Source organism: Arvicanthis niloticus, chromosome 4 (assembly GCF_011762505.2).
Source record: "Arvicanthis niloticus isolate mArvNil1 chromosome 4, mArvNil1.pat.X, whole genome shotgun sequence".
Classification (NCBI taxonomy): domain Eukaryota; kingdom Metazoa; phylum Chordata; class Mammalia; order Rodentia; family Muridae; genus Arvicanthis; species Arvicanthis niloticus.
Genome location: NC_047661.1, coordinates 2728049 through 2749743, shown reverse-complemented (window position 1 = coordinate 2749743; position 21695 = coordinate 2728049). Strand labels below are relative to the sequence as shown.

At 40.4% G+C, this 21695-nt stretch overlaps 1 protein-coding gene across 3 annotated transcripts in view; it reads left to right on the top strand.

Moving 5' to 3' along the window:
• Positions 1-10814: 10814 nt before the first annotated feature.
• Positions 10815-21695, top strand: part of Fam13a (family with sequence similarity 13 member A) — a 98006-nt gene continuing 87125 nt past the window's right edge. For 2 of the 3 annotated variants that reach the window (XM_034501080.2, XM_076932159.1), the window contains exon 1: positions 10869-11086. In XM_034501080.2, the coding sequence (XP_034356971.1) occupies positions 11058-11086 (29 nt within the window). In that variant the 5' untranslated portion in view covers positions 10869-11057. Of the gene's footprint in view, positions 11087-21695 lie in introns of all 3 variants that reach the window. The other variant, XM_076932160.1, reaches the window with a different exon arrangement.

Genomic DNA, 21695 nt, shown 5'->3' with positions numbered 1-21695 from the left:
TAAATAAAAGTGGGGCTGCAGGTGTTGTTCCCAGTTAAGAATGATTACTGCTCTTGCAGAGGACCTAAGATTTATTCCCAACAACCATATCAGGAAGCTCACAATGACCTATAAGTACGGCTTCATGAGAATCCCACTTTTTTATTCCAAGGGCAACTGTACTCACATGCACATACCCACTCTTGAGCATGAGCACACAGATGGACAGACAGACAGACACACACACACACACACACACACACACACACACCACAGAGCACAGAGCACGGTGTTAACTCACAGTAGCAGATGTCTGCTGAGATCTTAGGGATGTCTTTTTTTTCTTTTTCTTTTTCTTTTTTTAAGATTTACTTATTTTGTATATATGCGTGCTAGAGCACTCACATGCCAGAAGAGGGCGTCAGATCCCTTTATAGACGGTTGTGAGCCACCATGCGGTTGCTGGGAATTGAACTCAGGACTTCTGGAAGAGCAGTCAGTGCTGTTAACCACTGAGCCATCTCTCCAGCCCTTTAGGGATGTTTTTATATTGAAACAGTCACTAAAAGACTATATGGTTCTTATTTAATATATTATCTTTAAGTCATCTAAATATAAAGTTCAAATGAGAAGGATTCATTATTTCTTGTAGTTGTTTGATATTGTGTAGGTAGGTGGATGGATGGATGGATGGATGGATGGATGGATAGATGGGGAGGTAAGTTTAGTACTTTACTATTTTAAAAGGCTATGTAATGGTGGAAAACTGCAGAAGTTGGCATTCAGATACTGAGTTCATGTAAGTCCCTTACTAGCTGACTGCTCTATCTTCATTTCTACATCTATTACAGTGAGCATAGTATAAGTTCTCAGTGCATTCTAATTACCTTTTAATACCACCATCATAGTTCTTCCCTCCATCTTTTACTGATATTTTGTTGTTGATGAGGAGGAGGAGACTGTCCTGTAATCAGCTGCAAAACCCACTAGTGGCCCAATAGTTACAGAACTAGTTCTATAAGGGCCTTGTGCAGCAAACTTCTAAATTACTTCAACGATTTATACCCTAAAATGTAAGCTTTGGCCTACATTTTATATCTCATGTCAGATTTATTCATTTATAAACTCCATGCAAGTATATTGTAGAGGGCATTAGTTTTTAATGCATTGTTCAAAGACTAATTTTAAGATGTATGTAAGGGGCAACTCTCCCTAAAAAACTTTCTTTACCAAACCTCCAATAAAATAACTTATTATAATATACAACACCATAAAAATCAATCTGCTTCTGAAATGATATTTGAAAACAAACTAATGTAGTCAAGAAATATTCCTGGCTCCTTGGTTGTTTTTAGTTGATGTTGAAATTAAAGCAAATGTAGCCACATCATTGTTGGAACATTTGTTGATCTTGATAGCACAAGGGCAAACACAGATATTACCAAATAGTTGGAATCTGCTGAAAAACTTTGGGGGAAAAAAAGACATTTGCAAGCCATGTGAAGTGTGGAGAAGCAAACAGGCAGTTGGGGAGAGCTCGGCAGTGAGGGTACTTGAGAGGGTCCAGAGGTTTCACACAGAATCTTACTTAATGATCTCTGTCACTGAACTACAACATGCATCTCAGTTCACTTATTTCTTCTCAATTACTGGTTATCCTGAGGGGTTTTTTTTTTTTTTTAGTTTAGTTTATTTTAAGTGATTGTTGCAAGAAAATGCTAAAATGCAAATATCAGCACGGTTTGATCATTTAAAACTAGCAAAAGGAGTTATGCTTTAGAATATCTAGATTTGATAGCCACAATTCACTAAACACTTACCTAGAAGAGACTCCAGAAAAGATAGAGTTCTTGTCACTCCCTCCAAAAGGAAGATAATATGTACAGCCAAATAATTATAAAACAGTGGGAAAGTGCAAGAATCATTGCAATGGGCTAAGTGTGTTCAGAGGCTTGAAGAGGTTTCTTCCAATTGAGCTGTACATGAAGTGTGAGCAGAAATTCACTCAGAGGGAATAGAACCGGAGGGAGGGATTAGAATAGAAGAGTGGTCCCAGCTAAAGGTACACCATGAGGAAGTGTTTAGGTAGAAAAGTTTAGAACAAATTTGAAAATAGTGACCAGGGATAACTAAGCTTTCTTTGAAGAGGTTGAGAAAACTGAACTAGAGGTAAACTGGTCAGCTGAGAGTCCTAAGGCCATATTAAAAGTGTTGAGCTTTAAGTAAAAGGTTGTTCTGAGCCGCCTTGAGTAAGGGTGTGAGTGAGCTGTTTAGTCTGCTGAGGGGATGTAGGCCCTGGAGTCGCAGTGAACAGAGGAAGAAAGACTGATCATACGGGGACCAGTTACATCGGTGGACTAAATAGAATCAGTGGATTTGGTTAAATGGAGGAGTTAAGATGATTGTGGCTTTAAAGTGACTCAGAGAATGGTAACATTGATAAGGAACAAAAATAGGAGCAACTGGAGATCAGACAGTGGGAGGGCTTGAATGTTTTGACTGCGGTGTTATTAAACAAGTGTGCGCTTATCCTCTGCCCCAGAATAGCCTGTGTGCCTTACGTGTGTGTGGCCCTACTGCTTCCCCACACAACCTCACTGCTTCAGGACAAGACTTTAGAGCTTGTAGAACCCACACTGATAGCAATGAAGCCAGAATCCAATCCCTGGGGCAGAATTCCAGGGCCCCAGTTGTAGAATAAACCCAAATGAGTTGGGCTTGGAGGCAGAGGCAAAAGAAAAGGAAAGACAAATGAATGGACAAAGAGTGTAAAGAAGTTTTGAGAAACCCCAGGGAAGACTATATAGAAACACAAAGCCTTTCAGGAGACTAGAAAATCGTGTGTCTGTGAGAAGACAGGCACCAAGGTATAGTGCCAGAGGCTTAGTGACCTAGGAGATTGTTTTTATGCTAAGGAACACTTACTTATTCCAATTGAAAATGACAAGCTTAGAGTGTAGTAGACACCAGGCTTCTCCCTAGAGAAAGTGCGTGAGATCAAATGCCCATATGAAGGAGCTGCCACTGGTGCCTCTCCTTACCTCCTTACCATTCTCTCCTTAAGTTGTCTCTGCTTTTACCACAGCAGCCAGGGGAGCAGCCTGTGAAGGAAGCCAAGAAGATCAAAGGCAACTTGCTCCTGCTTAACGATCTTGAGTTTCTCAATTAGGAAGAAGTGACTGTGTGACAAGACATGAAGACTGTCACTGGAGAAGAGCCGCAGCACAGCACGAATCTCTAGTCTAAACAGTTGCCAGCAGCCTGAGATTTTCTTTTAAACTATTTAGCTATCTGGCAAGAGTATGCTTGCAGGCAGTACTTATTAGGGTGAAAGGGCAGAGAATATTAGTGAACTCACTTTTAAAACAATAAGTGCTAAGGAGAACCAGGAAGTATTTTTGGTTGGTTAGCTGGATAATTAGTTAGTTGGTTGTTTATTTAATTGGTTGGTATTTGTTTTTTATTTTGTGAGACAGACCTTCTTTGTGTAGCCCTGGCTATTCTGGAACTAACTCTGTAGACAAGGCTAACCTCAAACTCACAGAGATCTGCCTGTCTCTGCCTGCTTAGTGGGATTAAAGGCATGTGCCACTATCGTGCTTTTAAAGGTTGCATCGCACATCAGAGAGGTGCAGACTGAGCTTTACAGACACTTCAGAACAGTAGAAGCTGCTGGGAGCTAGGTAAGAAAATCAGAGGAACCAAGACAGAGGGGCGCCTGTGGAGGAGTCTGTTGGAGGAGATGCAACCTTCAAGAATTTAGAAGAAACAGCAGATTAAATAGTGCTCTGGCCAGTGTCTGTAGAGCCCTGAGCAGAGGGAATTAGATGTGAGAAATACAAACAATAAAAGTAGTTAAGCAATACTTGGTAAAGAAAGCATGAAAGGCTGTGAATAAGTACTGACCATCACAAGTAATGCCTAAAAAATAAGCCCCCCAAAAGAAGGGATTATACATAAACAGAAAAAAAATGAAAATGCATGTAATTAGTAAGTGCAGATGTGTGTAGACTTTTAAGAAAAACAACAGCTTACCACTATGTGATACAAGTGCTAGAAGAATGTTGTTAGGAAGACAGCTCTCCAAGAAACACATTGAGAACAGAGAATAAACCACATTGCATTTCTGTAGAAGGTATTTGGAACTTATTGAACATAAATTCTACTTCAATTTTAAGAATTTTCTAATAATGCTGGACTTTTAAATTATTACCTTTTATGTTTGATTTTTTAAAATATTGATTAAGTGTGTGTGTGTGTGTGTGTGTGTGTGTGTGTGTGTGTGCATGTGCACATGGAAAGCAGAGAACAACTTTCAGGAGTTGGTTCCATTATGTGGCACCTTGAGATCAATCCTAGATCATAAGGCTTGGAATTAAACAGCTTTATTCCGGAGCTGTCTTTTCAGCCCCTCTGTTTTATCTAGATAGTATCAATGCCTTCATGAAAAAAAATTGAAAAAACATTCTAGCAATAAATCTTAACTATTTTTTAAAATATTGGTGTCTTACAAAGTACTTTAAAAACTTATAAAGAACTTGGGCTTCCTAGGTTTCCCTCTGCTTTGTGGAGGGTCTTTTTCTCTTTTCTCTGTGTGTTTGTTGTATGTGTATATTTTCTTGTTCCTAATAAAACCCTTCCTTTGTCTGATTCTGTCTTCTGTGTTCAAGAATTTCTTTACTGCTACATGTCTGAAATTTATTTTTGCCTTTTAATAAACCAAGCCCAGCCCTGAAAAAATAGGAAAGCATGACTGTTGAAGCCACCAGCAGCACACTTCTTCCATCCTAGAATGGACACCTGTCTTTCTAACTCTAATGTCCATATGTCCTAGGAAGCAAGTTAAACTGTTGATGACTAACAGATCTGTGAACAGATACTAAAATGCACTATTGACCTATGGCCTGGCTCCACAGTGAGGTTACCTCACTCTCCTATGGGAGATCCAATCCAGACTCCAGAAAAAGGACATTTAAAGCAGGTTGGGGAAGTTATAGGCAAATCTTTGCATTTTCCAAAGCTCTCGTTTTCCCCATTCTTCTCTTGTCCCTTTAGCCACCCAGAGAGACAGACTCACTGTTGTTTTGAACTAAAATTGGATGATGGTTAAACCTCTTTCCATTTCTCTAGATGCTCTCTGAGAGCCTCAAATTCACTATAGCTCCATATAGATGCTATTCCCTGGAGCTGTGACCATGGAAATTGTTTCCTCTGAATTTTTGTTGTTATTTTTTGTTTTTGTTTGAGGGGGGGACGGCTACTGTCTCTTTCTATATCCCTGTTAACCTAACTAAAGTGTCTTTTTTAAAGAAAAGGATGGAACAGTCCATAACGATGAGATGTGTAGATCCCACATGGACTTGAGCCCTGGGGGTTGGAGGGATGGGTTCACCATAACCAGAAAGCAACCATACAGTTTATCACCTTCTTTACTGGTGACCTCATTAGGATGGAGGCAACTATGTGATTTGGTCAACATCCTGCTAATTATATCATAAAGAGAGCAAATGTGGGTGACATCACTGCCATCTCGGTTAATGTAACCAGATGACATAACCCATAAAACTTTCTGATCTCGCTGAGCTCTCTGGAGCTCACGGCATGTCTTCTCATATTAGACTTGGGAGATAGTATCAGATCTCTGAAGTGATTTATTTGCTGGTTTCTAGAGGAGACCTAAGAGTTTTCCCCAGCCATGTGCCTCCAACACTGGCTTCCTACAAAGGGACCTATCACTGAAGTCTGTAGTTATAGGCTTAGATTTTTCAAAGTCTATTTTATTCAGGGTTCTTAAATGTTTAAACCTCCCTTCTCCCTTCTAGGCCACAAATGAAAGGTAGGGGAGAGAGATTGTTAATAGGACAAAGTGTCTTGTAGACCCATTTAGAAATAGTTCTTTAGGACAATTCCAAACATGATTCAGTAGTGACAGTCCAGTCCAACCACCAAACACCAAACAGGAACCAGTAGCACTGGCTCTATCCAGAAGAAATCTCGAACCTCCACCAAATTGGCATGAGTCCACAGAAGTATCAAAAATGCCACAAGGAGTTCTTTAGTGTGTCCATGAGGTTAGGACAAGTGAAGATGAGCAGAGGCCAGCAAAGCATTGCAAAGTGTACCAGTGCAAGAGCTTCATTAGTGAAGACCAGAGACATAAAAAGATGAACCAATTCAAGAGACTTGTTCACTGCACAAATAAATGTACAGGTACATTTGGTCCAGCCAAATTGTGGTAAGACCCAACAGCAAGTTTTCTGCCCAATATAAGCCTATAAGTTCAGTTTCACCAGAGCAGAAAATACCTTTTATATGTATGCCATATCAGTACGATATCCTGTGCTGGTTAAGCTCACTGAGAAGCCAGCTTAGGAGAAAGGACTTGGAGTTCCCATTTCAGATTCAAGCATGTTTATCTCAACGTCCTCCCAAACCCCTGCCTGGGTCACACTGGCCCCTGACTCTGTGACAAAGAAAAGGAGAAAAATAACACAGCTCAAGAGTCACATCATTGTGTCCTTTAGGACAGCTAAGGGGTAAATTATTTCCAACATGGGTTACTTATCTCATGACACAGATGTGAATGGTGAGGACAGCTAACGAGATGCTCATCTCTGAAGAGAACAGAGAGGGTACTCTGCCTAGAAGTCTTCAGCCAGTGACTCCAGTATTACAATTCTGACTGGGCTTCCTTAGCTGATGTCTAGTGGAGGCTGTAGGTACTGGTTTGAGAATGCTTTGCTAGGCATCTGGTGCTTCTATTTATCTACTTATATGCATTCAAAACCAAAACACAGGGTTGCTCATTTTTTTTTTTTTTGACGGTGAAACTATAAAATAACAACAACAAAAAGGTTAGTGCCCTTAGCCTTTGAGAATTAAGGAAGTCAGAAATACTTTTTATTGCATTCCACCAGAAATCAGAGAAAATGGCTTTTTTAGCCATAAGCTTTACATTAATCTATCCTAGTTAAAATGGGGGAAATGTATGTCCTCTCTAATCTAAAACTATAGTTACAAGATAACTGCGTAAAGATTTTTGGCTGTGTTTGTGTGTGTGTTTCTGCCTTTTGTTATTTGCAGAGACTATTCCCTGTGTCAAGGTTATTTTAATGAACTGTCGAAACTCTTGCTAAAATGTAAATGTTTTCTATAAGCACAGGTAATCCTAATTTGCAATGTCTTATTTAGGGTTTCTATTGCTGCAATGAAACATGACCAAAAAGCAAATGTGTGTGTGTTGTGGGGAGGGGGGCGAATTTTGGCTCACACTTGCACATTGAATTCATTATTGAAAGAAGCAGGACAAGAACTCCAAGAGGACAGGAACCTAAAAGCAGAAGCTGATGCAGAATCCAAGGAACCATGCTGCTTCCTGACTTGCCCATTGTGACTTGTTTGCCCTGATTTGTTATAGAACCCAGGACCATCAGCCCCAGGTGGCACCATCCACAATGGCCCTCCCCATCCACTTACTAAATAAGAAAATGTCTAAAAGCCAGATCTTAGGAGGCTATTCTCAATTGAGATTCTTTCCTTCCATGAAACTCTAGCTTGTTCAGGTTAACACAAAACTAGGCAGAACATTATACTATTCTTTTTATGTAGTTTGGATTCAACTTTGCTTTATTAAAGAGATTTTACATAGTGTTTATCTTCCAAGCCGAGCAACTACCATCTATGAGTTCATCAGCACCTACTTGCAAAAATCCAACACATCAGAACTTGCTGATTTTCAAGTGTTCCTTTATAGAAGTATAGGGTCATTGTATCCCTACCTGAGTACTCAACCACTCATCCTGGCTAGCATGCAATTATGCCTTCATTGCACAAGGCTTGGTGGTCTTGGGGCTAGGGAAAGGTTGTGGAAAAACCATCATCAGCACTAGGTACAGACTTTCCAGTGTGGTTGATCTCAGGATGCTCTTGTGAATAACCACACATGTGCTCTGTAAATAAACCTTACACATTCAGTGGCCCCCAGAATGAACTTTGGTAAAAGCCGAACTCTGGTTTGTCATTGGAGCCTTTTGAAGAAGGGATCTATACTGATTAATCCATCCCCCAAATTCTCCCAACACATAGTGAATTTATTTGTTGATGTTACTATGTCTCATAGTATTAAAAACAGTAAGATATTAGAATATAAAAATAAAAATATTATTAGTAAAAGAAACTTGTATCTAAATATTAAAGTGGACAGGTTATTTTTCAAAATGAAAAAAAAGCTAAAGTTTATATAAATTATGTGTATCTGAATAAGTTATTTAGGATATGTAAAAGATGAGCAAGATAGGGTACTGACTTACTCTATGTCTAATCACAGATTATTTAAAGTGCTTGATTTCAGTTCAAGCTTTATCTAAATATTGCACAGTAATAAAAATAACAGACCAGTATAATAACCAATGTTCAACATCCACACTTGGTGTCTTATACTGATGTGGGCAAAGTGATTAACGAGTGAATATTTTCCCCCTTACCTTCCAAGGTCACCTTAATTCCAGTGGGCTTGCAGCATCTCTCAAAAGACTGTGGTGAGTTACCTGTTCTTTTGTTTAGGGAAGCCTTGGAAACACCACAATGTGGATTCCTCCAATATCTACAAAGAGGAGAGTCAGCAAAGACAAAATATTTCCTCCACATTTTCAAATGAAAAAATAGTGAAACGAGGTCTTTGACTTATCATCTCATAGGTGGACTAGCTTGCAAAAGAAAGACAAGAGAAACCAGAGTTTCCTTCCAAGCCCAAGAAACACATAAGGACCACATGTTATAACTGGCCTTGACATTAAAAAGAAAATGGTTAATTTGAGCTGCCTACCACCAATCGGGAAAGTATAACCAGGATACAAACGATGAGTATGTTTCTTTAGGAGTCTTTAGACATTATACTTTGACCACAGAGATGTTATTTGGAGAACTGTTTCTCATTAATGAGAATTCTTAGAAAAAAAAAAAAAAGAAAAAAGAAAGAAAAAGAAAAGGCTGTCGAGATATAGATATGACCTTGGCTCAGTTCAACATTACAGCGCCTACCTGAAGCTGAGGAAAAATGAGTCTATCTTCTTAAATGCCAAGGCCAAATATAAAATTATGTTTTTACCAACTGTAAACACTTTCTTTCCAGAAGAATCCCTCTAACAACTGTGATGTGTCCTTCTGCACCTTAACCACCCATGTTCCACCATTTAAAAAGACGTGGTTTGAATGAGACTAACTACCATAGATTATGTATTTGAGTGCTTGGTTCCCTGACGGTGGAATTGTTTGCAAAGGATTAGAACATGTCACCTTGTTGGAGAAGTTGTGTCACTGGGAGTGGGGTCTCTCTCTCTCTCCCTCCCTCCCTCCCTCTCTCTCTGCCTGCGCCCCCAACTTTCTCTCAGCTACTATGTCATGATGCCTGTTGTCATGATACGTACTGTGATGATCATGAACTAAATTCTGAAACTGAAAGCAAGCTCCCAATTAAAGAAAAATAGTTCATTTTAAAAGTTGCCTTGGTCACATTGTCTCTTCACAGCAAAGAAAAAAATAGCTAAGACATCAAGACTGTTCAAAAATATGATGATGATGATAATGAGGTTAGTTTCAGGAATAAAGGTGATAATTTAAAAGCAAAAAAAAAAAAAAGGTGCAAATACAGTATCAAAAGAGAATACAGTGACAATTCCAACTTCCTGAGTAGTCTGTTAAAAAAAAAAAAAAAAAAAAAAAAAAAAAAAGCAAGCTGAGAAAACTACAGGAAAGCCTTTAAGCTGGTATACTTTTTGAATGGGTCTCTGTTCTTTCTGCTGCTAAAAGTAATGATTGTGGCTGTGTTAGAACTCGTTAAACTTGCATAATGTGAAATAAATCGTACATGATGTGTTTCTTGCATTCTATGAAACCTATGGTTTGCGATTACTTTCCTAGAAATTAGTGTTCCTGAAGAAATAATAGGGAATGGAGCACTGGCTGCTCTTCCGGAGGACCCAGGTTTGGTTCCCAGCATGGCCACTTAGCTATCTGTAACTCTAGTTCCAGAGGATACTGTGTTCCCTTCTGGCCCCCTCTGGTAATAGTCACACATGTGGTACAGGTGTGCATATGCAGGCATACATACATACCTATAAAAGATAATTGACAAGCACTTAGAAGAACCTTATTGAAAAATTTGTTTTATAAGTAGAAGAATATATAATAGGAAACAAGTCTTTTCCAAGTGCCGTTGACATTTTCAGTAGAAAAAATAATATTCAAATAACTACATTCACTTCATGTGAATGAAATGTAAAAACAACAGAAGGGCCATGCTAGTAGACGTTTTGATCTCCTGAAAACCTGAGCCCTGTTAGGGTACCTTGTCCTCCTCCCCTTGAGTGATGTCACCAGGAACTGCTCACAATCTAGTGTAAATAACTATCTGGGGAAGAAAATGTGGGTAGGGCAAGGGTCTGGGTATTTTTTTTTTTTTTTCCCCGTCTGGAAAAGCCTGGAACAATCTGGAAAAGCCTTTTCTGGCTACTGTTTGGGTAATTTTTGTTTACTTATTTTAGGAAAACAAGGCACAGTCCAACTTTTCCCTTGGGAAAAAAAAAAAAAGGACCTTACGAGAGCTGTCTGTCCTTGACAATGCATTTCCTTGCTGGCTTTCTTGCACTTTGAGCCGTGCAGGACTGAGCTTCCCCTGCAGTCATTGGTTGCTCTTCACTGACTGACAGACTTGTCTGGAACCTCTCAGAGGAAAGTTTCAGGTTGCTGGGGCTTGCCAAGCCCACTTAAGCAGCGAGCAGAGCAAAGTGGGGTGGGGACAGAAGGAGGAGCGGGAGAAGCGGGAGGAGGATCAGGAGGAGGAGCAGCCTTTCACACTCCACTGCTCCTCCTCTGATTGGCTATGGGTTTCAGCTGCTTCGCTGGAACAAAAGGTCAAAGTGGACTGCAGTGTAAATGTGGAGGCAGCCGATAAATATCCTTGTCTGCAGCTGGAAGTGGAGAGACAGTGTCAGCTGCAGCAGGTTGTGTGATCCGCCGGTCCTGCACACAGGGCTTGACTGGAAGACACTCGGGGATCCCGTGCAGATTCGCACACGAGGATGGCTTGTGAAATCATGCCGCTGCGAAGGTAGTGTTCTCTCCGCTTATGCTGTTTGATATTTTCTGGGCAGCGTACTTGGCCAGTGCTCGGCATCATTAATAACAGGCTGCAAACCTTGCAGTCCGTTCTTCACTGTGCTCTTTCCTCAGACCAGATAGAAACATTTAAATAGCTCACTTCTCTTTCACTGACACTTTTGTGCAGTTGCTCCTGATTATCGCGTTCAGTTATATGTTCTTTTAATGGTAGTGTATTTTCGACAGTACCTCTACAACCTGAAGCAAAGCAAACTGAATGGGCTTCCCGGGTCTCCAGGCTGTTAAAGCACTTCAGTGAGCTCAGTAGATGGATCTGATGATCTGCTCTCTAGGCAAGGACTTTCTCTCAAGTATAATGGAGTCATCGGAATAAAGGTTGAGGACAATGTTTTTTCTTGAATATTTCTAGGTAGATTCGTTACCCAAATGATGCCTGGAAAAAATAACAAAAAACAAAACAACAAAAAACAAAGACAAACAAATGCTGTGTAAGAGTGATTGAGCACAGGGTTCTGGCTTTGCTGCTGGGTATTGTGATGAGGGGGTCTCTCTGAGTCCTATAGAAATAAAGAAAGGTAAACTGTAAATAGCCCCGGGTGTTAAGAAGCACACTGCTGGTGAAGTAGACAGGATTGCTGTGTCCTGGTGTGTTAAAGCCACCACAAAAATGACTGAGTCCTGCCCCACAGAAAGTCTGAACTGTCCAAGGTCACAGTTCATAGTTTAAAAACTTATTTTGCTAATCATATGGTCACCTTTAAATTGCAATTACTTAAGGACAGTGACATCTGACTTCATATATATGTTTCATTTACAGTTTTCCATGTAAAATGTTATTTTCAAAAATCAGACAGTAATGGTAATTTATTGAAAAAACTTAGATAAAATAAATTAAAAAAAAACAATCCCATGGATATTTTGTTTGTGCTTTCACAACAGAAATATGATGAAAAAAATGTATCATTTATGGTAAAAGGGTTCCTGCAGACTGGCTATGGTGAGAGCCGGTGCAGTCATCTTTCTCCTGACATGTCCACTGTAATGGGAACTTGATGTGGAGTTCAGAGTACCTTATCAGAGAATTAATACTTAATGCAGAAGGAAGTGCTGTGTAGAGGAATCTATCATTCTATATTGATTTCGTGGGAAAAGTCCCCATGCTTAAAATTTCTAAGAGAACAAAAGTAATGTAGACTTTTTGGAGTTTTATTAACTAATTTTAAGGTTGGGAACTTTTGTCCTTACAACGATGTCAGTCCTGAAGAGCTCTAAGCAGGTTGTGTTTTAGATAAAAAGTATTGGCCATTCCTAAGCCCTGTTGTAGCTACGTGACAATAGAATGCTTGCTATGCAGAGCAAAAATGACCATGTGATTTCCTGAAACTTATATTGTTGGTCACTATAAAGAACCGAGGAGAATCTCAGTGTGCATTTGAGCATGCTGAGTCATGACTTTTGCCTCTCTCTTCTCACCTCCTCACTGTGCACTCAATGTCCCCTACTTCCACACTCAGGGAAGGGGTGATTGACCCTCTGGCAATCTTCACTTGCTGTTCAGTTCTGCTTTTGGTTATAAACTTCTTGAAGACAGTGGCCAGGTGTGTGATGAGGCTATCTGCACAGAGGTCCCGTGTGAGCCTCAGTGTTTGTGCTGACTCGCTCATGCTCCTGCAAGTGTTTCTTCAACTCCTAGGCCGCTGTCTTTGGCTGTTGGTCTCCACCTTTATTACAGAAATGATACTCATCTCTGAGGATCCCACCCTCAGTTTACCCAAAGGTGAGAGTCTATAGACTCGTGCAGAATTTCAGAGTACCAGAGTGCTTGAAACTGAATTGGAATAAACAAGTGAAATATTAGCTTTAAACAACAAGTAAAGCAATTCACCCTGAAGACTGCATTGAAAATACTGTGTGAATTCTAGTTAATGATTATAGCTTGTTGAACTCTATCGACAGCTGGTGCGTGTAGTAATCTAACACTATGCTGCCTAACGTTGGTACATAGCATATTTAATATCATGGCCTTGTGGGAGATATTCTTCTCAGTTTTGCCTGTTCAAACAAAACTTACAATGTTGTTTAATGATTTCTCCTTGATCAAACACTTCTGCCCTGCCAGTGAGGTAATTAAGTCACAAGTTCTGCTGTCCCACACTAGTGAGGACGCAGAAGCATCACCGGGCAATTGCAATGCCGTGCGGCAAATTCTGTAATACACAGCAAGATTAGAGTAATGACAGATGCACCTCGATCGATGCGCTTCACCCTGTGTTTTATTCAACCTCATCTGCGTGTCTGACATTATTAGAGGGTACACAGGTACTGTAATGTCGACCTAACTTATAATTTTCATAGATGACTTTTTAGCCTTCCTTTGCATGCCTTCCAAGGGCGTAGAAGATATTTTGATACCACTGGTTTCTAACTGAGATGAGAGTGCACACCAAGTTAAGAAGTGAGAGTGGTTTAAAGCACCTTGGTCCTTCCAGTCTTCTGTTTTCTGTGGAGTTTCCAGCACCGACTTGACTCAGAGATTCATGGGCTCTGGTGAGACCTTTGCAGAAACTGACTGTTCAATTTCTGTCCCTTTGTAAAGTTCTTACTTCTTACAGTTCATTTCAAATGACCTAAATTAAAAATGGAGTCTCATTAAGTCCTAAAAATGTAATCAAATTGTCTCACATTTTATTTTTTACAGATTTTTATTTATATTTTAATTGTGTGGGGACAGAGGTGTGCATGTACCTTTGGAGGTCAAAAAAAAAAAAAAAAAAAGGGCATTAGATCCCCTGGGGCTGGAGTTACATGTGATCAAGAGCTGATAACTGAACTACAATCCTCTGCAACCTCTTCCCTAGTTATGTTTAAAGATTCTAAAACATTTACAGCATTCTTACAGTTCATGGTGAAACAACATCCTTCATGTTCTTCCCTGTCTGTAAGCATCCCTGAAGTAAGTGACGTGAGAGGATTGAAGATGAAGAACTGCGTTGAGGATTGAAAAGAAAGTGAGATTTTTCACCTTTGGTGACTACTGTGGCTGCATTTTTATCAGACCCTAGGTCGGCTGACAGCCCAGCTCTGTGACTGATTCACCTTCTATTGGTGTTGCTTTCCCTGTAACACGTAGGTAAGGATCTCTACCGAGATATTTCCCAGAGAGACCATAACAGGCCCAGATAGAAAGGCTTTATGAAGATCTTGACCAAATCAGCTTTGAGAGCAGCACTTTGACTTGGAGTAAATCAGTTTATCTCCACCAAGGGTGATATGGAGCACCATGAGTGGCACCATGAGTGGTAGGGATTTAGCTTCCTCTTTTAACTGTATGGGTATCTTCATGCTCTGGTAACACGTGTGGGTCTGTGCTGATTTACTAGGTGAGAAGCAGAGGTTCATAACGTCTATGGAAACCTCTTTTTCAACATTTCATCCAGAACATTATAATAGCTTGAATATTAGTTTTCCAAGGATGAAGCACATAAGAAATCCAAGTTTCAGTGGACTTCAAAGAAGACTTAAAGCAACATAATTAATTAGCATGTACTAATGATGCAATATTTAAAATTTTGCTGAAACTTCCTATCGGTGGAACATATCTGGCCTGTAAATGTGGGTCTTAAGAGTATCCTTCAGCAAGCATATCAACATCAACCATGGGATGACATTTGAGTTCAGTGGTAAAAACCTAAGTCACATGGCTCCTGCTCCTGGGCTGGTGTGTGGTGTTAAAGAGCCCCCTGCTGCTTGTGGAGGTGAGACCTAACTTGCTTGCCAGCACAATATAAGGAGTTAAAAGCTACCTGACTTCAGACCTGGGTGGGTTGTATATCTGAATTTCTTCTTTATTGATGATATAGCCTGTATTTGATAGTAACAAACCTGAAAGAAAAACAGACCTCTGTAGACTCTATTCTCACTGTGTGATGACTTTCTTACCCATAGAGCAGAAATGTTATCCAATTACTCATGGAAGGAAGATAATTTGGCCAGACACAGTGGTACACGCCTTTAATCCCAACACTTGGGAGGTAGAGACAGGAGTTCTCTGTGACTTCAAGGCTACCCTGCTCTGCATAGTGAGCTCCAGGACAGACAGAGATAATAGTGAGATTTTTTTTTTTTTTTTTTGACCCTTTCTCAAAAAACGAAACAAATTCCTAAAGCAAGGATGTTTTGTTTCAAGGCTGTTGAGAAGGTGGAGGTATTCAGCATTGACTGCTGGGAATTGTGCAAGTGCAAGGACCTGAGTCAGGGACCTGAGCACTTGTGTTTAAAGCAGGGCATAGCTGTGTGTGCATGTAACTAAAGCGCTGGGTGACAGTGACTGGCAAATTCTGAGACCTTGATGGCCAATCAGCTTAACTGAAAACAACCACCTACGGGATCAGTGAGAAACTCTGTCTCAAAGCAATAAGGCAGAGAGCACTGTTGCTTTCTGATGATGCATGGTGTGTCGTATCACTACCACTTCCTTATCCGTGCACACCCTCACACTCAGCCTCTCTCTGTCTCTCTCTCTGTGTCTCTGTCTGTCTGTCTCTGTGTCTCCTTTCTTTCTGTCTCTGTCTCTATCTCTGTATCTATCTCTCTCTGTCACATACACACACACGCACATACACACACACAACATCAAACTAAATTCCTTGGAACACAAAAGCTTTTCATCTGTTTCATTCCTGCACATGTATTTGCATGTGACAATGAGAATCAACAGCCAATAGTCTGAATTATAGGGAAAGTTTTTAATGAACTACTAGTGTTTCCTTGAGAAGAACTAGAAAACAAATTAAAGGAACTAAAAATAACTTTCAGTCAGATTTATTGATATAACACTTGCATATCACACATTTTACCCATTTAAAGCATGTGATTCAATAGCTTTCAACATATTCGTAGAATTGTGCATCAACTGCAGACATTTTCATCACCTAGAAAGAGACCCACTGTTTAGCCTTCAGCCTCATCTCCTTGCTAAGTGCCCTCTCATTCCCTTGTTTCTGTGGACCTCTCTTCTCTGCTACATGAACAGAATGGCACAGCTCCATCACCTGTAGCATCATCTTACTGGCTTCTTTTCCTTTGATGTTTTAAAACTTCATTCACATTATGTATGATAGGTACCAATTCTTAGTTCCTTTTTATAGCTGAATATTATTCTGATTTATAGATATATAAAATTTTGGCAATCCATTCTGTAGTTCATGGACCTTTCCTTTTTTCTTAATGTTTAAATACTTATTTTTTTTTTTTTACTATTTGACAGTTTCATATATTTGTATAATGAATTTTACTCATATGCAGGAGTAGCTTTGGAGACTTCCAAAAATATGGTCACTAGTTTAGAGCCAAAGGGATCCTAAGGGGTCTTCTAAATCTCTTTTATTTCCCATGTGGCTAAACTCAGACTCATGGAAACAAAATAGTTCCCTAGTCAAGGACATAAAAACATATACAAAATTCTTACCCAGATATGTAAATAAAAACATTTATATACAAAACTGATCATCATGGTGTATGGGGGATTAGCAGCGGAGTTAGGGGAAGACATTGTTACCCAAAAGAGAAAACCCATTAAACAATAAAGGGAAGTGACCTGCTCACCCTGTTCCTGGAAGCTTGCATCCAGGTCTGTGAGATCGACACTGTACTGAAATTAACTCTGTGGTCATAGATGACTCCCTGTGTCATGTGCATTATTATGCACTTGAACTGAAGAGCATAGGCAATATTAGTGGAAACATCAGAACATTGTGCTCTGCATAATTCCATAGGGTTCCCATTACAGAAGAGAGAAATATTCTCATACCAAAATATTGCAAATAATGTATTCAGTTAATTGTTGTATCCATATATATTACAACGGAAAACATTTGGATGGTTATCTCTATTATAATACTCCAATATTTTCCCTGAGCAACAAGGAAGCAGTTTTTAGCTCAGTTCCTATAACTATTATAACTATTGATTTAGGAAAAACAAAAGCACTATTTCATATGTTTATCAAAATTTGAAAGTTTTCTTCTAGTTCTTTCTATGTTATGAGATAATAATGAATGAGCTTGTTTTATAGCCAGCCATCTGGAATTATTTCTACCGTGTAGTGTTTTAACATGAAGACTTGTTCAAAAGAGCTAATGGGTGTGGGGAAGTACTTAGATGCTCTTATTCCTAGTACAGGAGCCCTGTTTTTATTGGGAGAAACTCTTCATCAATGTGAAAAATGAGCTACAGACCAGTGAAGTCTTAGGAGCTGGGTTCCAGTCAAGCTTCATTCATTATCCTCAATAGACACACCAAAACAGGCTCCTGATTCCAAACTGTATGTTGTGGTTTTAGAGTTTACAACCTGGTAGGGACTCACGGGAGAAGACTGCAGCATTCATGGTATGCATAAAGATGGCAGGTGAGCTTTCCTGGGACCAAGTACACATTCATACACTTTAAAAGTTCTAAGTGGCTCTCTTAAGCTATGTGGGGGTTTTGTTTGTTTGATTGTTTGTTTGTTGTTGTTGTTGTTTTTCTGGTACAGATTTGCCTGTATGTCTTCACATTTAATATTTCTTCCAAATTCAACATTGCACTCACTTGAGATTGCACTCTAAAACCAGTTTGGTTTCCTTCATTGACAACAGATTTATAATTATCCTTGCCAAACCAGCGAATACTGTATCCCAGGAATAAAAACAACCATTTCTTGGCATGTTTTAAGATCAAATAATCTCACACAAATCCTCCCGAACACAAATTGTTTAAGGCTCAGCTTGAAAAGGATGTGTTAGTGGGGAGAATGGGCCTGGTTAACTATAGTTAAAAAGATAAGTGGAATCCTTAGAGGGATTTTGTTTTGTTTTTTAACTTGGAGCATCTATGTGATTAAATAGAAATGGGGGTGGGGGCGCTGAGAGTTGAGAGTGAGAGCTCCTAAGACCTGGGCTTCGGAAAGCATAAAATAGAAATAAAGACTAAAACTCAGAAAACAGCTTTACCAAGAACTAACACGAAGGGCTGGGTAGACTTGGTCACATCACCTGGAACGAAGGGAGCTAATGCAAAGGACAAATGGCTTTGCAAAGGCGGTGAGCAAAACGGGAACGCAGAAAAAGTTACTGCACTGACAAGGTGAAAATGAACCCTGAAACCAATTTAGGAACCAGACTCTGGCCAGAACACACTGTTCACACCTTTACACACTGCGCACACACACTGTGGTATTTTTCTACGTGACTTTTAATCACTTTCATCTCCTTCACTTTGCCCCCCTCCCATTGGTGTCTGGAGCCACTGTCCCCAGGCCATTGCTGCTTACAGTGCTGTTCCCCTCAGCACCAAGTTGCTTCCCTTTGCTTCCCGCAGCCCATTATCTTTCTACCATGTGACTAGTTCTCCTATATCCATCCCCTTTCCCCCTCTAATGCCTATGTGACCATTGGAATTCAGCGTGGCTTGCGTCACAAGTCCCACGAAACCCGCTAGGGCACACAGTGCTCCAGAAACCAAGGGTTAGAGACAGACTGCAAGGACAGACAGCATCTGAGCTTTCCACAGCTTGTTGGCCTTCCTCGGTTGTGTTTATATCATTTGAGTCTGATTGATTTGAGTCTGATTGCTAATACTTTCCTTTGAGGTTGCCTGAGGAGTGAAGGAGGCAATGTGTGTAAACTCTCGGTCCAAGAGCCTTGCCTGTAATGAGCTTTCAGTCAGCAGTAATTGCCTCCCCCGTCTGTGGATTTTGTGAGGCTTGCCATTACATCTTAGTAGCCTGTGCATCTTTGGTAGTTGTCAGTGGTTCTAACAAATAGTAGTCTTTCAAAATGAGTGCCTGTGCAGGTCAGTGTGGAGCTCACACTTGTTCCCCTGTGCTCTCATCACTCAAGCCTAGTACAGAATCACAGCAGTGCTTCAGGTTACCCGGACAGACCTCCTGGGAGGAGCAGTGAGGGATGAGGGGAAAGGACAGTGAAAGAATGACTGGCAGTCCCTTCTGCACATCTACCATCGTCTCCAAAACTTCCGCATGTAGATTTTGGGAGAGTATATACCTATTAAAACTCTGTTAACAAATCATTGAAGCGTTGTGCTAATAGTAAACATTGGAAGAACTTACTCTTTCTGTCTCCTCTCTGAAAACACCTACCTACTGTCTCGTCTCAGTGACGAGAGGTGAATATATTTTAACTTAATAACTAATGTTCCAAAAATATTTGCCTATCAGCTAAGCTCAGCTGTTGATGATAAACCTGCTACTGGGCTTTATAACCTAGTTTATTGCCTCACTGAGGGGCTCTTTGTATTGTTATTACAGAAGAACCGTAGCCATCACACTCCTGGACAAGGCACCAATGGCACATAAGATCTTCTAGCTGCATTGAAAATCACTTTGAAATAATCTAAGAATTTCTTTAAGTTCAAACTTAAAGTGAAATCGTTTTCTTTTCCTGTTCTCAAGCCAGAACAAACACTGGTGAGGCCATATTCAAACATCACCTTGTCTGAATATATCCTCTTCTGGATTCTCCATACTCCACATGTAATGTTTACATTACAGGTGTAATGACCGAACTCCTGCCTCTAATTGTGCAGTTGGAGAAAAGACACTGTTTTCTTTTCCTAAGTAGGGATGGAAGGAAACCAGACTATAGTTCAATCCCACTAACTTTTGCAAAGAAAAGGACAAGACCACCCAAAAATCACAAGAAACCATACCTGGATGCAATCAGCAGAGGTTTATTAGGGGAGGAGCCGGCGGTCAAAAACGACAAGCTCTTTAGCTCCAAGAGCAGGGTTTTTGGCCCCGTGTGGTGGGTTAAAGGGTCTTTTATAGCATGGGGTGGGGGGGGGAAGGCATTTTCGCGTGCTTACACATGAATGGTTGCATTTTCGCACGCTTACACATGATTGGTTGTTTTACAAATTTTGAACATAGCACTGGGAAGACCAAGGGAGGGGTAACCAAGAACAGTGGAACATTTCAGAGAATCTAGCCCAAATGATCTAGAGTCATGTGAGATCACTCTGTACACTCATTCTTCTCAAAAATGTGGTTTTTACCATGCTATTGTGTCCTATCCTGCCATTTCAGATTACTATCTTTACTTTTTCTGGCTATAGGGCTATGGCCCCACCTAGGTGGTAGCATCTTTATCTGTAGTCAGGAATGCCTTCCTGCCTTGGGCGAGGCTTGGGGAATGTAATCCAGCAAGTGTCCTTCACCTGGAATGTGAAGGCCTGAAATCTTATTTTCAGTTCCGAGTTCTGTAAGGCGAAAAATCTACACATATTTCATAAAATGGCCTTTATAATTTTTCACTCTACACAGCTACCCTCAACCCGCTCAAGTCCTTAGACATTGCAAGATGTTAAACAGACAACCAGAGCTGGACACATTGCGTGGGAATGGAATAGAACTGGAATAGAATGAGATGATGCTTCGTTCCTTGTAGAAGTAATAAACAGTTCTTTGATTTTTTTTTTTTTTTGGCATGTCTGCTACTGCCCAAGCTGCCCTCAGACTTCTTATACAGAAAAGGCTTGAGCTGCTGCTCCTGACTACATGTTCCTTCGAGATGGAATTGCAGGCATGTGTTGTCTGTCGCCCATGGCTATATTCTTGGGAAGGAACCCCAAGCTTTGTACATGCTAGGCAAGCATTCTACCAACTGACCCACATTTCTAGCCTGATGACAGAAGACAATACAGGTTGTAGACAGTGTTGCAGTCATCTAGTAAGGAGTCCCTAAGAAGCATCTAGAAAGGCCTTCTCCACAGGCTTCTGAGTTATGCTCTAACAGTTTTGCATGCAGTCAGGTGCTGTTTTGTTTCTTGGCTCAGGATGGTTCTGGCTGAGGGGTTGACAAGGAAGGTGACTTTCTTTATGAGAATATCTTAATACAGGAGCCTTCCCTTAGTGTGCCCACTACAGGAAAAACTTTACACACCATGTTTTCAGGTGTTTTCGTGTCACACAGTACACAAGAGACCACAGCATTTCGGAACTCTATCTTTATACTTTCAGCCATAACCTGGTGACATTCATAAGGCCAGTTAACAGGTTAGAACACTCGCTTTGCATACTTCTATTTTATATTTGTACAACTATTTTACAGCCCATCAAAATGGAACATATCCAAGGAAAGCAATGACAACTCGATGACATTTGTGCCAGTGCACGTATATAAATATGTAATATAGGAAGCATGTGAAGGTAGTTCAGTAGAGTGAGCACCTTGGTGAGGTCTTAAGTACACGCTTAGAAAGGAAATCCAGTGTCTGTGCAACCCCGGGGGGGGGGGGGGGTAGGGGGTGGGGGCCGAGCTTACCTTGTCTTTCCCCCCTTACCTTTATGCAAAGCTCGGCATGTTCAAGTTAAGAACTTGAAAACAAGCAGACAAAAATATCAAACATTTTACTTAGTGTATAGGTTTATGAGGACTGATGAACTAAGTATCACAGGCCCCAGAAACTTAGAAAGGCCGAAGTGGATTGTCCTAGAGTCCGAAAGATCTGTAGACCTGTGGTTCGCTGGCCATTTTGCAGAAGCAAGGCAGTGGTGCGGATACTAGGTCCCTTTTCCCTGACTGCAAGAAAAACTTTACACA